This window comes from Nicotiana attenuata, chromosome 8 (genome assembly GCF_001879085.1).
Source record: "Nicotiana attenuata strain UT chromosome 8, NIATTr2, whole genome shotgun sequence".
Lineage (NCBI taxonomy): Eukaryota > Viridiplantae > Streptophyta > Magnoliopsida > Solanales > Solanaceae > Nicotiana > Nicotiana attenuata.
The window spans coordinates 22,831,973-22,848,670 of NC_031996.1; the positions used below are offsets into that span (position 1 = coordinate 22,831,973).

The window sequence follows — 16,698 nt, forward strand, 5'->3', positions numbered from 1 at the left end:
AAACCCCATTAGCGAGATTTCATTGGGTTGTTGTTGTTGTTGTTGAATCAAAAATATCTAACATATTCATGCCTAACGATTTTCCAAATAAGAGCACCCTACATTTTTAACTATATCTGACTTTTTTCCATCTTCTTTTTTTGTTTCACATTTAAAGACTGATAACCATTTTAAAGTTCAACTAATCCTTAATTGAATTAGAGTAAATTTTTAGGATGAATGAGTACTTAATACTCCACTAAAACGATATTTAACTCTCAATTACATGTTCATAAGTTAAAACAACTTTAAAAAAGAGGTCAAATTACAAAGTTAAAATATTTCGGACCCTTATTAGTTAATTCTGGCCAAGTGAAATTTGTAGTGGTACCCACATCAACGTGGCAATGCCCATTGCCCAGCAAAATATCTCCAGTAGTTTGGTCCCAAAAACTTAAAAATTAGTAGGTCCCACCTTAAAACTTGAGGAGCCTTGAAAACCACGATTTTAAAAGAAGGATTCGGTGCAAAATCAAATTTGTGGACTAAAATAAAGCCAACTCATTTTGCCAACCACTAAACCAATGACTACTCACCTTTAGATTTACACCAATTCCACGGCTAAAAATCATAGTAGCTGATTCTATGAAAAAGGAATAATTTCTCTGTTGATCCCTCAATTATTAATAAAATATAATATTTGTCCTTTTGATATTTAATTAAGATATTTAATCTCGAGTTAATTATAATATGCATTTTAGTCCTTTTATATAGGAAATATGTTATTTCTAAATTATTTTAAGAACTAATTATCTCAAAATATTAAAAAAATAATATAGTCAGAACTCACTATAACAATCATCATTTATAAAAACACTTTACCATGAAGGCCAAGTTCTTTTTGGAACTAATTATTCATATTTTGTTTCAGTAATATATATTCTCTATAAAAACACTTCACCATAATAACCCAAAAAAATATCAAAACAGATGTGGTTGCTACAGAGAGGTTTGACAGTACAAATTTACCATGAAACACGAAAAATTACGTGATTTAATAATTAAGTAATTCGCTATATTTGTAAAGATTTACGAGTAGAAGGATCAAAAGTGTACTTTTCAAGTAATTGAAGATCAAATATGCTGAATCCGATATTATAGGGATCCAAATTAGCGTTTAATCATAATTGAGGGATCCAAGTTAAAATTTTCCCTAAAGAGAAAACCCCATAAGATCTCTTTGATCGGACATAAGAATATTGTCCACTAGTTTTAGCGGTAAGTCATAGATATTTTTCTTCAAGAAAACTTAAATAAAAGAAAAGAAAAGGGGTTATCAGTTTCTAGTAGTACGTTTATTCTTTACACACAAAGTTGAGAGGATCTGTTTGTTTTTGGAGTAGATTATCTGTGGATTTTTGGAAATCTAATTTTAAAGTGAAATATTTCTGTTTATGAAAAATGGGTGAAGCAGTGATGATGAGTGAAGGAGGAGGAGGAGGAGGAGGAGGAGGAGATGGTCAGTGTATGAAGAAAATGGTGCTTAGAGTTTTATTAGTAGAAGCTGATGATGCTACTCGTCAAATTATTGCTGCTCTTCTTCGTAAATGTAGTTACAGAGGTTCGCCATCTTTATTCTTTCATTTTTCTCTTTATTTTTGGAGTTTTAACACTGATTTTAAGTTTTATGAGGCCAACAGTTTGAACCGTGGAATTAATATTTATATTGGGTAGGCCTATACCCAAGGCTACCCTATGGATTGACGATGTAAAAAGTATTTATATCTTTGTGTCACTTAAAAAGTAATTGCATGTAACTCTATTTAATAGTATCTACTGATAACTCACAATAATATATCTTAATAGGTTAAATTATACTGGTATAAAAAATTCATATACTACTGTTAGTGTATATAACTTAAGTCTTTTAATATTATTGCTTAATTTAAATCTTGAATGAAATCGGCTAGGAGATGTTGCTGGGTTTTAGTTGATTAAAGTCGTGATGCTTCTTTTACTTGATCTATTTTCTCAAGTTTTGAATAGATCTCTTGAAGATGGTTTGAAGTATTGAAGAAAAATGAAAATTTTCCACCTTTGTAGAAAAATATTGGTGTTAAATTTTACTAAATGAGGAGGATATTGTCACTTTCAGTTTTGATTTTCAAACTGGAAGTTTATTTTAAGTTATGGGTGAAATTGAAAAAAGAAATTTGAAGAAAAAAAAAATTTAGTTTCAGGAATGAATACTTGGGCGTATCTGATCCTCTGCCAAATGTTCTTCGCTGGATGAACCAGGCAAAGACGAGGGTGATGATGTTGTGTCTTTGATATTAAGCAGAAAGAAATAGAATGGTTTCTTTATTTCCTTGTTTCAGGAATGAATACTTAGGATTTTGTTTAGGCATTTAGCCTGTCCGTGTCTTCTGTAGTTTGTCGTCTGAATAAAACCATTTTCAGTATGTGCCTTTCAGTTATCAGTACTGAGAATACAATCCTTTCTTTTATTTGTCCTCTCTTTTGTCCAGGTAATAGCATGGAGGATATAATATCACGCTCATCCTGCACCTCGAGATTTCTAGTGGTATTATAACTCCATGTATTCTTCCTCGTCTATGCTTCTGCATTCGCTGATGCTTCCCCTTAAAAGAAAACAGAAAGGATGTAATGTATCACAGTAGCCTTCTTACTCTATTCTTAACTAATTGAAGAATTAGTCCACCACATTTTACCAACCCGACATCCACCCCTTAATTTATTTGTTTCTACAGGATCTTTCTGTGATATGTAATTGGTTGCTTGAGAGTCACGCGTTAACTGTATGTTTCCACACATATATAGCATCTGCAGATCTTCTGGCCTTTGTTTTTTGTAACTAAAGAAATAATAATTTGTTTTCACCAAACAGTTGCTGCTGTTCCCGATGGTTTGAAGGCATGGGAGATACTGAAGGAAAGGCGACATAACATAGACCTTGTATTGACTGAGGTTGAGCTGCCGTCAATATCAGGATATGCACTGCTTACTTTAATCGTGGAGCATGATATGTGCAAAAACATACCTGTTATAAGTATGTGATGTTTTCTTGATCTCAGCTCTTATTTTAATGTTCATTTTTCACAGGGAGTTATGAGTGCTTAATCCGCCTATTTATTTATGCAGTGATGTCGTCCAAGGATTCCATTAGCACGGTCTTGAAATGTATGGTTAAAGGAGCTTCCGACTTTCTTATGAAGCCTGTTAGGAAAAATGAGCTGAGGAACCTGTGGCAGCATGTTTGGAGAAGAAAAAACGTATGTTTAAATCTCGACAAAGAAAAGAAAACATTTAAAATGGTTATCAAATTTAACCAACTGAATCTAACAAGAAGTTATTTTGTTTCACTTTGAATGGTCAGCAAAGTGCTGGAAGCCGTCCTCAAAATAAAGTTGTTGAAAACCAGAAAGTAGCTGTGTCTGAGAACGAAGCAGCAAGTAATTATTCTAGCGACAATCTGGCTTCTATTCAAAGAGGATATGACAAATCTAGCGATGCACAAGTAAGTGATATCTTCTGTGTTCATGACCTCATTTAAATGAGATATATGAGCACCATCATCTTGTACTTAATTGATTTTGACGTTACATGATGATCTATATGTAATTCTTGCGCCAACTTTAAGCTTATTTTGTTAAAGTTCATTTTTTTTCCAACAAAAGAAATTGTTTAAGTGAGATAAAATGCTTATTTTTTGTTGCACTTCAAGCAGTCAATTGCCATCAGATTTTCTGCGGATAGTTTATTTTACATCATAAAAGTTTGAAAATGAATATCATTTCCAAAATGTATGATATGATGCATTACATATAGATCATCTTGTACCATGCCTTTATTTGAATCTGAAAGTGCGTGTATTGCAAATATGCAGGGCATTAAAGATATTAGATGTAGAGATGCTTCAAATACGTGCGATGAAGAATGTGTTGAAATGGTCGAAAGATCATTCATGCCAAAAAGTAAACCACTAGGTATGGAAAGCTACTCCGTTTCGTCTCTTCTCAAATTGTAGAAAAATATGACTAAGCTTTGTACTGACAAACAATCATCTCTAGCAAACATGACTAGCTCGGGAATAGGAACTTCTTCTTGCACTGGACCTTACAGCTCAGTTGCTATTAGTTCAGAGGAAGGCTCTCTTTGTGCTGAACCAAGGAGTCATAGTGAAAATACTTGTACTGTTGATGAAGTTGATTGCCGGTTGTATGAACTCTCTTCTGCACCTTGTACTGAAGCAGTTGACTTAATAGGGAAATTTGAAAATTGCTTGGCTGATAACGGCCATTCTGATGAAAGAAAAGAGAAATCGAATGTCGCTTCCAGGTTGGGACTTTGTTTGAGAACATTTAATCCCAGTTGCTCAAACGATGACGGGTCCAGAGAGCAGAACATGATAAGTCATTCAAAAGTATCTGCTTTTGCCAAGTGAGTTTTGCCTTCTGTTCATTGACATTCTAGTGTTGAACTTTCCTCTTTGCTAAGTGGATTCCTCAAATATGAAGTAATATTGTAGGATTTATTACTTTATTTAACTCGTCACAGATTATATTCACGGGCCCGTTTTGGAATTCAACTTCTGCAAATTATCTGTTCTGCAAATCAAATTCAACTTCTGAGAATTCATTAAAGTTTTTCTTTTATGTCAGATATGAAAATAAGAAGACAATACAATATCTTTTCTCTGGATTGACTAGCAATTCTGGTCCATTCAAGGAAGGCTCTAGTGCCTCTACTTTGGAGCACGTCGCTTCATTGACTGAGAGTGAGCACAACGCAACAGCTCTGGTTATGCGCCAACCAGGAAATTGTAAAGCCGCAATATCGGACAACCAACTAAGCTTCATTCCAGTAGAATCAGGTTATCAACAAGTACAGAGTCCTAAATCACAATCTCCACTTCCAACAAGTTCTTTGACTTATTCATATTCCGAAGTACAAAATCTTGAGCACGACAAGCAGCCATTTGATGATACGACAGTTCACTCTGAGGACAATGTGGAAGAAGCGGGTAACCTGAAGTTAGTAGCTGAGAAAGAAAGAAATGATTCTGCAATTTGTGGATCTAGTGATATGGGAAGTGGCGTGACAAATAAGCTCAGTAGCTCTCGTTGCGGAAGTACTTCAAATGAAGCTATAGAAAGTTCCTCTGCAGTTGCAAGTCCGGGGAGAGATCCTGTTTCTGAGAGTGTGAACTACAATGACATCCTTCAACTTGATAGGACGAGAGGGGAGAGTCATAGCACCAGTCAAAGGGAAGCGGCACTCGTGAAGTTTCGGTTAAAACGGAAAGATAGATGCTTTGAGAAAAAGGTATCTATAACCTTTGTGCTAGTGTCATTATTCAACTTAATTAGATATATTGCATCTACGGGAACTAATGTCTATATTCTGTTTAACTAGCGGAATTTTTGCCAGCTAAGTTTTTTACCTAAAGAGGGTCAGAAACAGATGGAAAGTTATTAGCTAAAGTTAAGGCTCCATATTATATGATTAACAGATAATAAATGTATCTTGTTACATGTTGTAAAGCACCATCCTCTTGGTACTATAATAAGCAAAACACCTTTCTCTCTCCTTAAAAAAGCAGATAATGTCGGTTTTTGGCCTTCCATATACTTGAATGATGAAATTGTGGACATACCGCAATGTTATTCAGAAGTGGCCAACATTTAGTTAGCATGTTCTTTCTGTCTTTCAGTATAGTGATATTAGTTTTGGCACAGGTTCGGTATCAAAGCAGGAAAAGACTTGCAGAGCAGCGACCTCGAGTGAAAGGACAGTTTGTTCGTCAGCTGCAAAATGAAGCTCAGTCTTGAAGGACAAAGACGAAACACGGGTAGTCTGTCAATCGGATAGTTTACGAAACACGGGTAGTCTGTCAATCGGAAAGTTAAACTATTCTCACTAACGGTTTTAGGCAAATGTAGCATAAACATCTAGATATAGGTTTGTACTTTGTGAATGTCTTGTAAGCTTGGGTAGGGGATTGATGATAGTGCAACTCAGGATGTTTCAAGTTTGATTGGTTTATAACTTTATATACATTGTAGGTGAATTTGTCTTGCTTTGGGAGAAAGTTTAAAACGTTGGAAGTATGGTAATGTTTTTGTTGTTTGATATTCCAGAGATTGGGCTTGAAACTTGAGTATTCATTTGTGTATTATGTAAATAGTCGCAGAAGAAAATACTGAAGGAGATCTACTCATGGCTCTTATGATACTTATTAGACTTGTAACTCGAAACAATCCTTATTGTTTCAAATATTATGTACAAACTTTTCTTTTCATCGATTATGTGATGTGACTGTTGAATCTAGAGTTGACAATGCAATTTGCTTGTTGTGCCTTAAATTTATTTTCTTGTATTAATTAATTTAACCATGTATCATTGTTTGCATGAACTTAATTTTTAACAGCCACTTAATTTCTTTAAATTAAATCCTTATATCTTATACTCCAAATTGAAGCTTTCCGACGGACAACTGGCTTCAAGAAGCAAGATAAGCCAGCTGAACGGGTTCTAGTTTCTAATTTGAAAAGAAAGTCGGAACGGTAAAAGTTGACGAGGGAAACTAGGTTCAAGAATTTTTTTTTTTTTTTTTTGTTTTGTTTCCCATCCGGTGTCCGGTACCCGCGTTGAAGCCCGATTATATCCGGATTCACGCCAAGTAGGGCCCCATTTTGGGAGAAGCGCTCCCTACTAAGGATTTTTCCATACCCAGGGTTCGAATCCGAGACTTCTTAAGGAAAGAGAGCCACATTTGCGACACCACATCCTTTGGTGGTAGATTCAAGATGTTGCAGAGCAAAGAATCATTTCTTGTAATAAAATTAAAAAAATACTTCATAACCCTATAGATTTAACCCTATGGAGCCACTCCCCTAGAGGTCCTTCCACCATGCTGTAGAACGAGAGCCCATGAGGAACCTTTAGTTTGTTCATTCTGGTTGTTATTGTTGAGACTTTTGTGTACATTATGGTTGAGTCATGTGCTCTTTACTGTGAAATAACCGTTATTGCTTGGTTTTCTGGTAAGTTGTGACACTTAAGGTGCGGTTTGTGATACGTTATGATATTGATACGCATGCAGTGGTATAAGGTTTTGGGGTTGAAACGTATGTGATGAGATAAAAGTGGACTTGATACGCGTGGCTAATAGGGGTACTAGAAGTCATTCGGTGTAACAACGGTAGAACATAACAAAATACTATGGCTAGCTAATACGAAAGTGTGGTAAATTCGGCTAAAATATGAGACCCAAAGGGCTTGACAGGCACAACCCTATCTTATTCGAGTCTGAATTTGCACATTGCATGTGTCGTTACTTATGCCTTGCACAAAATCAATTTTTCTACAACGACTCCAAAAGCAATTCTTACCTAAACTCATTCAAAGATTGAAACAAAAGAAAATAAAAGAAAAACAACTCTTATGGACTGGACACAAGAAATGGTGACAGAAGTAGCCGCTCCATTTTCCAGATGTCATCATATAACACTCAGAAATTACACGTAGTCGGCAGAGCCAAGAATCTTTGTAATCAATAGTCGTAAGCTAAAGTTAAAAAAAAAAAAACAAAAGAATTGCACTGAAACAACTAGCTAACTTCTCTTCTCTTATCACTAAGCAAAGAGAGAACCTAATTCTCCTCTTTTCCTTTCTTTTTCTTCCACTTGACCCACAGATTCTTCTCTTTTTTCCACCTTTTTTCTTATTGTTCTCTCACCACCATCACTCACTTAACAATTCAAAGCTGCACCTAACTCTCTCCTTTGTTAAAGCTACTTGGTTTTAGTTAAAATATCATTTTCCGTTCAAATAATTGCTTATGTAAAAATATTGAGGTGAGTCTTAATTTTATAATACCTTTTTTTCTTCTCTTCTTTTAGCTAGTGCTTATATAATAAGGATTTTTTTTCTTCTAACATCTCGATTATATACATGTCAACATCGACCTAAGAAAAATAATTACAAATTGGAATTTGGAGCAAATTTAAGTTTAAGAAATTGCTTATGTAAAATATTGAGGTGAGACTTAATTTTATGATACCTTTCTTTTCTTCTCTTACATTAGTTAGCATGCTTATATTATGAGCTAACATCTAATTATATACAGGTCAACGTCGACTTAAGAAGCAGTACGAGAGGAAAAGTATAGCTACTTGTAAGGTTGGGTTTGGAGCAAAAAGCAAAGCAAATTAAGCCAATTAGTACAAGATTTAGCTACAAAAAGTTCCAAGAATGAGTGATCAAGATCAACAAAAGATTCAAAATGAAGGTGGCTATACTCAAAGACCATCTCCATTATCATCTTCTAATGCTCAAAGGAAGTATTCATCATCATCATCTAAAAATCCTGCCAAAACTTTGTGCACTTTTCTACTAATTTTCCTCATATTAGTTGGTCTCACTTTGCTCATAGGGTGGCTAATTTATCGACCCCACAAGCCAAATTTCACTCTAGTAAATGCTGCAATTTACCAATTAAACATCACATCCCTTCCTTATATGTCCACTACTATGCAATTCACAGTGTTGGTAAGAAATCCAAACCGGAGAGTTTGCTTGTTTTATGACCAATTTTCAGCTCTAGTTTCTTACAAGGGTCAAGCTATTACACCTCCAGTGATGCTGCCACCTTTATTTCAGGTAAGTAAGGGTATCAAATGGACAGGTTGAGCTAAATTTTATGAGTTAAAACAGGTCGAATTAATAAGTAGGTCAGGTTCCGAATTTGTTTGGCTCAAAATGAGCACGACAGTTTGGGCTAACTAATGTGTCATGACTCAAACCGACCAACTTTGTTTTCTTTCTTCCTTTTAGGAACTTTAATTACCAAGCAAATTAACAACCTTTAATACTATCAAAACTTCATCTAATCAACACCCCCACCCCCCCCTTTTTTTTTTTTTTTTTTTTTTTTTTATAACATTTGGATACGTTTTTTTAATGGGCTAATTCGGGCAACGTGACTGAACAAATTGATCCAAGCTTTCAGATGGTTAACTTGGGCTATGTCTAAGTTGACCCACTAATGAATATGTGTCGGAGAAAGTGCACAAACAATCATTCTTAGGGCTGCTTAGGGCTGCTTTTTGGAGATTAGTTATTACTTATTTTGACGGAAAATTTAAACTAAACATTTTAATTTTAGTATAATTCAGGATATTTGTGTCCCAAATTAAACTGAAAGCTGAAATTCAGGACGCGTTACCTAGTTCCTAAATAGCATCCCTTTAGAGTGGTTATTAGTGTCAGTTCTACATATTATATGTCCAATCTAACTCGTCAACTTGCACAGGATAGATGAGTTATATTTTTATCGGCTAAATTTGACATACTTAATTTCAGGATACAAAAAGCACTGTGCCTTTGTCGCCGGTGATCGGAGGCGCGTTGGTGCCGGTATCGGTGGAAGTTGCAAATGGGTTGGTGGTGGATGAAACGTATGGGATGGTGGCTTTGAGACTGGTGTTTATGGGGAAATTGAGATATAAAGCTGCATTTATAAGGACCAGACACTATGGAGTTTATGTCAAGTGTGATATGTTGGTAGGGTACAAGAAGGGTTTTGTGGGTCAAGTACCTTTGCTTGGTTCACCAGAGTGTGAAGTTGATTTATAAATTTTCTTTTCCTTTGTGAATAAATGACAAAGTGTACCTAAAGATTATGAACTTCCAATTATAGGAAACTGAATGATCATAATTGTGTTTTTTCCATTCCAGCCTTCAATTTGTAAACATATGTTAGTTATATTGCCTTTTTTCCTTTTACAAATTAGAGTAAGTCTATAAAAGGAAAAGGACAATCCGGTGCATGAAGCATTCCGTCTTCACGTAGGTTTGGGGAAGGGACGCATTCTAAGGGGGTGTGATGCAGGTAGTCTACCTTGATGTAAGTATCAGTGGCGAATTCCACGAATCGAACCGTAACTTATAAGTCACACAGAGACAATTTTACCGTGCTCCAAGACTCCCCTTCAAATTACAATAAGTCTTTAAGTTCACAAATTTTTTCGGTTTTCTACCTAGTGGTCGATATCTGTATTGGTTCCAAGCTAATCCAGATTCGCGTAGTGTAAGGCTCATGATTACAAAAGGAAGATTCCCTATTAGCCTTTTTATATTTCGAGGGTCTTTGAAAACAATCTCTCTATCTCCATGACATCTTTGGGGGGGGGGGGAGGGGGGGACGTTGAGCAGTTAGCAAGCTCTTATTAGGACAAAAACTGCTGCTCATAGTTGAACTTATAAACTAAATGTAAAAAGTACTGCTCATATTTAAATTCATTGTCAAAATCACTCCAACAAAAACTTAATAGACTAAACATTGATGCTCATACTTGAATTCACTGTCAAAATGTGCCCATTAAGCAACATCGACCCAAAAATACTGCTTAATAAGCAACATAAACAGTTAAGAGTGCGTCGCACAGTTACGAATTATAGACTGGACCAGTTTTGCCATTCAGATTGTAGGTTTTAGACAAAAATCCAAAAATACCTCTAAAGATGCAGTTAACTTTTACATTTACCCATTTGTGAATATGGATCAAAAGAGTTATTACCCGGATAGGTTAAGAGTTTAATTAAATGTGTTAATTTACTTTACTAAAATTAATTAGAGGATTAGAGATAATCACCACGTCAGTTTTTCTCTTGAAATTTACATTTTTTCGGTCACTTTTTATTTCTGTTAACTAGGTTATACTAAAATAAGTCTTGTGTTGCACAAAAAAGAAAAAAGTAACTTTGTATTACAAAATTTAACTTAAATGACCATCGGTGAAATTTATCCCGTATAAAACACAACCTCTTTGTTTATCTTGAAAATGGTAACTACAATTATATTTGATTTTGTGGTTCTAAAAATACGTGATTTATTTTAATAGTTGTTAAGCAATAGATGCTAGGTATAAATAAAGAGAATAAGATATGCAAACCAATGGGGTCACAAAGCTGGGCCTCGAGCTGGCTGAAGCAGGACCTCGAGGTCTGGACGGAGCTAATAACGATGAACTATTGATGAAGAATCAATGGTAGTGAAAGCCTTAAAGATGGCCTTTTACGATTAATAATGAGCAATAAATGAAGAATAATAAATGAACAATGTAAGAATAAGCAATAAATGTGAAGAACAGTTGTTTTAGCAAAGAGAGCAGAGAATGTTGTATGTTACTCAATATCTTGTGTCCTTACAAAATGACAAAGGTCCCCTTTATATAGGAGGGGTGAATCCCAACATAATACATGTCTAATAAATGACGAATAAATGCTACTAGTACAGCTGTATAACGGCTCGGTTCGGATTTGTACTATTCTTGCAGACTCTGTCAGTCCTCATTGTGTGCCCTCGGGGGTTTCCCGCCTTTCCATGACGATCACCGACTCGTGCCGCTCCGAGATCGACCTTCGATGTGCCCCTCGAGGGGAGCCATTCGGGGTCAGTCCTTAAGTTCCACTTCGAGCCCCTCGAGGCCGGGCGTGAAGTGCCACAGTAGCCTCAAAGTCGGATTCTCCGATTTTGGCCGCATACACTCTTATATAGTCTATGACTTTTTTCTTATTTATGTTACGGGCATTCGTTTTTCAGTTCTCTAATGGATATTATATTTGTGTCTTGAAGTCTTATTTTATTTTGCTTTGAAAAGGGCGTTTCGTTATTTCCTCATCAGAAAGAGAAATCATGAAACATTTACTGTTAACATCAGCTGTAACCACATTCTATATCATTTCAAAACGTTTGGCTTATGGATTTCTTCCTTAGTCGAATCATCTATAGCAACCCGACTTGAATTTACTGGTTGTTAGGTATCCTCACGTGACGGATGGACTCCCTATTTTCACAGCCTAATAATCTCTCTAAGATGCAGAGAATCGAACCGTAGCCATCGTTTTGTTTCTCATAAGAAACATTAGAAAGGAAAATATATCTTTATATACACATATAATGACGCATTTATAGGTTATAACTAGGGTTTAGGAAGATGACTTATTAATGGGCTTAAAAGTCATTTAGCACCTATTGGCTTAAGTAAGTTTGTTTTGATGATTGACAAAGGAACTCAAGCATGAACCAAGTTCATACACTGTGTACACAGACACGGGCAGATTCGAGCACAAGGCATCCACGTGAAAAAGATAAGCTTAAGTGGTTATATCTGATATCTCCTGAACGAAAATGTTGCATAATTGATAAGGAGAAGGACTCCTTACTCGAACAGAACTCTATCCTAAATAAGGGAGGAGTTAGAAGTCGAGGATAACTAGAATTCTTCCACCAAGGAAGAGTAAAGCATTAGACTTCTAGTTATTTCCTATTCTACTAACTTTATATATTTCAGGATGTTCTCTTTTACAGGTAACGCACAAACGCTGAAGTTAAATGAGAGTTGAGAGCAAAATAGCAAGGCATTTCGCAAGCAATTCCTATGTGATTCAAGCACTATAAAAAATCGGCAATATTGCAGCGGTTTTGATACGGCGTTGGGTCAATGAAACAACCATAATAAGCACTCTACTAGCGCAATTTTTCAGTCGCCATATTATCCAGCCGTAAATTGGTGGTTTATCATATATTACTGCGGACAAACCTAAAATAAGCGTCACTCATAGTGCCCGTTTGGACATAAAATTTGATGGAAGATTTTTCCAAAAAATTTTTACTTTTTTGCGAAATCAGCGTTTGTTCATAAAATTTCCAATTTTCACTTAAAGATGCAATTTCGAAATTTTCGAAAATTTGAAAAACTGCAAAAAGCTATTTTTCAAATTTTTTCTTCAAATCACTCACAAAACTTTAAAAACAACCGAAACTAAAATTTATCTCCAAACACAACTCTAAATTTCAAATATCATTTTCGCTTGAAAAAATATTTCACCCTTTTTTCGAATTTTACAATTATTATGTCCAAACACCTACATAGTCTCACCAATTAGAACTTCCCCCAAATAAATCCTATTCTGTGCAGTTTTCCCTCTCCCTTGCCGGCATTTCATCAGATCGCCGTAGCCGGCGATTCTCTCTTCTCTCCTCTTCTATTCTCGCCGAGGCCATCGATTCGAACACGAGAGGGAATGGCGAAGCTTCTGGTCTATTCTCACCGAGGCTTTCGATGCGAACACGAGAAGGAGGCTATCGATTCAAACACGATGAAGCTCGTATGGAGTTTGCTTATCTCCGCAGCGGCTTCAGTGATCTCAACTCTCAACTTCAAACAAAGTTCAGCTAGGTCCTTTCCAATTTTATCTCCTTTTCGCTATTTATTGATTTGGTTTTAGGGTTTCAGTGTTAGTTTGCTTTGATCTGTCAATATAGCTGTCAGATTTATTCTTAGCTTCCTTTATTTTTTGAAAATTATTTTATATTATATCCTAAGGAACAGTCTGTTTAGTGGCAGCGCATGGTTAAATTTGGATTGTGAAAAATAATTATTAGAGAGTTTGTTCGAATAATTAATCTTTTTGGAGAGAAATCTTACCTTTTCGGCAAGAGGATAAGTTTCATTTTAACATACCAAAGAGAAAGTAATTTGTCTTATTATTTAGAACAGAGGGACCAACCAATTGTAAAACCTCATAGTGGATTTTAAAAACCTTAACTATCTCTGTGTATACGGTCAAAATCGGGCCTATCCAATTTTTCTATTTAATCGAGACAAGGGAGTTGCGTCGGGGATGACCTCGTAATGAATCAGACCCGAGCTCGAAGACGATGCATCGTGTCCAAAGATCGAAGTTTCCGTCAAGACTGAGACCAACAACAGTAGAGACTAAGTGGCACGCCCTCTTTTTCTCGGGAAATTACCTCGAGGCATCAACAACTATTACACAATAATTACCTCGAGAGAAGGTGTTAAGCACTCTTCGAGGTCCACAACTGTGGGTCCCGGCCGAACTCGAATGATATGAATTAGTCTATGTGATCAAAGACAAAGAAAACAAGGAGTTTGGGAAGTTCATTATTAAACACAAATAATTGATTTAAAGACAAGATGGGGGGTGCTAAATTTGTTAGCCTAAAGGATCACCCCGTGCAACATAAATAATACTTCGTAACTCCCTCAAGATGGGGCGTTACTCGTATTATTCAGCAAGCACAGACTATCATCTCCTGCTACCCGATTACTATCTTTAAGTTGTTACCTAAAGCGCACCAGTTGATTCTAAACCATGCCTTATGCGTGCACTACACTTCCCATGCCTATGGTCCAGGAGGCGCTTGGACCTTTATTTTTGGGTGGTTCTAGACCTAACTTAGGTTACTCAAAATGAGAAAACTAAGCGACATACAAATAAGTTGGACTTCACATAAAAGCAGTTAAGGGCTCAAGTTAAACTCCACACTTAGACAATAAATGCACGCAAACAAATTAAGTGTTTGACAATTCCAGAATTGAGACGAGTTAAAGTCATTAAGCCGTATAGACATGGTTTCTATATGACCTTGAAATTCAAACATCCAGGCAGTTTCTGATGTAAGGTGCTATTTTAGAGGCATGCTTTCTGAATAACTATATATTTTAGGGAGTCTAGTATTGCGTATTGATTACTAAAATTAAAGATTATAAGTGTTTAAACCTATAGACATGATATCTAGGTGCAGTAGCTGGCAGTGATAATCATGGAAGATATTCAGAATTACTTAGTTTGATCCTATAGGCATGCTTTCTAACAGTGACAACGAAACAGTGTTCGAAAGTTCAATATGAATACTTAAAAGCGAGTGGGATTACCCTATGGGCAGGATTTTTACAATTAGAGATTGAAACTGGTTTTATCTCCTATAGGCATATTTCCTAAGTGAGTAATTATTATAACAGCACATTAACCAATTAAGACCCTATAGACATGATCTCTAAAATGCAGATTTGTAGAACTAATATAATCCTGTGATCATGGTATCTAGTGAATATACTGCAATTGAAAGATTGATCATTTTATTTCCTATAGGCATGATATCTAGCAGTAATGTAGAAGCAGAATATGTTGAACGAATTGAACATTGAAGTCTTATAGGCAGGTTATCTAACACACATAGAAGCAAAATATGTTCGAGCAAATTAAACACCTATAGGCAGGATTTCTACCCGTTAAATATTGAAGTAAACCCATTTTCCCAATTTTACTAACACCCTAATTGTTATTATAGAATTACTACAGGCCCAATGAATGAAATAAATTACAAAGTTATGAAATAACTATAGTAGGCCTTAGACAGGCCCAAAGTATACCCGGCCAGGCCAGGCCTTCAATTTTAAATCCACATAGTTTCACACCAGCCCAGAAAATAGCCAGGATCCAGTAGCCTTCAAAGATTCAGAAAACAACCATGTACACAAGCCCATTGGCTTATTCAGTAAGTAGAAAGGGGCAAAGTTGAGCAATGAGGAAAAATGGCAAACAACCTTGGACCGTAGTGCGTCAGAGTTCCCAAGGGCTTCAAGAACCCAGGGCAGTGCTTACACTAGGGAGGTTAATAGAGGAGATTCAGGGATAGTCTAGGTTTCAGTATCAGGGGGAATGATCAAAGACCCAAATCCTAGTGTGTCAAAGTTCACAAAGACCTCAAATGGACCCCGAACAGTGCTCACACTAGGGAGGTCAGTAGCAAGAGCCTTGATGGCCTTGGCTTTGATCCGGCTAAGAATAAGGAGTTCAGAATATCATAAGTGACAATGAGGGAGAATGGACAATACCTGAGGGACAGAAGTGGGAAACACACTTATAACCTAAAGCAGACATAGCCATGGAGAGCAACTAATCAAACAAGCCATCAGGTTCAGCAACATTTCAACACATAGGAAAACACCACATAGATAGCCATACATTTAAAGAGTTGGGGGAAAAGAAAAAGTTTGCAGGATTAACAGTCATGATTCTAAATCAATTGAGGCTTAAGAGGTTCAGATTAAGCTAAACATGCACCCTAGGGTCATGCTAATCAGTATTTGGGCATGATGGGGAACATATTTTGTGATAAACACTGGAAGAAACAGGGTATCAAATGAACAAGGGACAGACTAGAAAACATATTAGCATAGAAGCAGGATCATAGTCGATAGCAAATAGTTTTAATACAAATTACAACACATTGTATATGTAGAACAAACATTGCAAGGACTTAGAACAATGTAAGATAGCAAACTCATATCACATATGGGTATTCTGGGATTGTCATAATAGACTACACAACTAGAGAAGATCTAAATCATGTCACAAAATGGTTCAAGCAGGGCATGGTAGGTTGAGGTAACTGTTAAGATTTCAATCAGTTACTAATGGGGTATGGGGTTCAAGTGAACATGCTGAGTGACAAAATAGCAAGCGAACATGTCATAATTAACACACACATTCTAGCATTCATTAAAGAGGCTAAAGATAAAACAAACAAGCATGATTAGGGAAACATCCAGACACCCTTGCACTCAGATTACCCAAGTTAGGCTTGGGTAAATACAGAACTAGTAGCATTAGGAGGGGAGTCAGATGCTAAAAGATTTAGAACAAGGTAAAATTAACAGAATCACGTGCAAAAGTAATCCAGAAAATATATTAAGCCAAGAATTTCAGAGGTGAGAACATACGCAAATCAAGAACATATAGGGATGAAAATACAAGAGCCTAGTAGCTTACCAGTTAAACGAACAACAAACAAAACAAAAGATCCACAAGAGTCCACGA

The 16,698-nt window shown here is 36.1% G+C and overlaps 2 protein-coding genes across 5 annotated transcripts; both read left to right on the plus strand.

Moving 5' to 3' along the window:
• On the plus strand, positions 1,248–6,332 carry LOC109231058 (two-component response regulator-like APRR3). Of its 3 annotated transcripts, none has more exons than XM_019396596.1 (9): positions 1,248–1,600; positions 2,508–2,563; positions 2,888–3,049; positions 3,142–3,272; positions 3,377–3,517; positions 3,887–3,986; positions 4,071–4,440; positions 4,662–5,325; positions 5,739–6,332. In XM_019396596.1, the coding sequence occupies exons 3-9, from the start codon at positions 3,025–3,027 to the stop codon at positions 5,829–5,831; spliced, it is 1,524 nt and encodes a 507-aa protein (XP_019252141.1). In that variant the 5' UTR covers positions 1,248–1,600; positions 2,508–2,563; positions 2,888–3,024; the 3' UTR covers positions 5,832–6,332. The 3 variants fall into 3 exon arrangements, with proteins under 3 accessions (XP_019252141.1, XP_019252140.1, XP_019252142.1); XM_019396597.1 differs by lacking the exons at positions 1,248–1,600; positions 2,508–2,563 and adding exons at positions 2,575–2,643; positions 2,751–2,798; XM_019396595.1 differs by lacking the exon at positions 2,508–2,563.
• On the plus strand, positions 7,599–9,740 carry LOC109231059 (NDR1/HIN1-like protein 12). 2 transcript variants are annotated; one of them, XM_019396598.1, is made up of 3 exons: positions 7,599–7,859; positions 8,132–8,664; positions 9,367–9,740. In XM_019396598.1, the coding sequence occupies exons 2-3, from the start codon at positions 8,257–8,259 to the stop codon at positions 9,637–9,639; spliced, it is 681 nt and encodes a 226-aa protein (XP_019252143.1). In that variant the 5' UTR covers positions 7,599–7,859; positions 8,132–8,256; the 3' UTR covers positions 9,640–9,740. The 2 variants fall into 2 exon arrangements, with proteins under 2 accessions (XP_019252143.1, XP_019252144.1); XM_019396599.1 differs by lacking the exon at positions 7,599–7,859 and adding an exon at positions 7,935–8,043.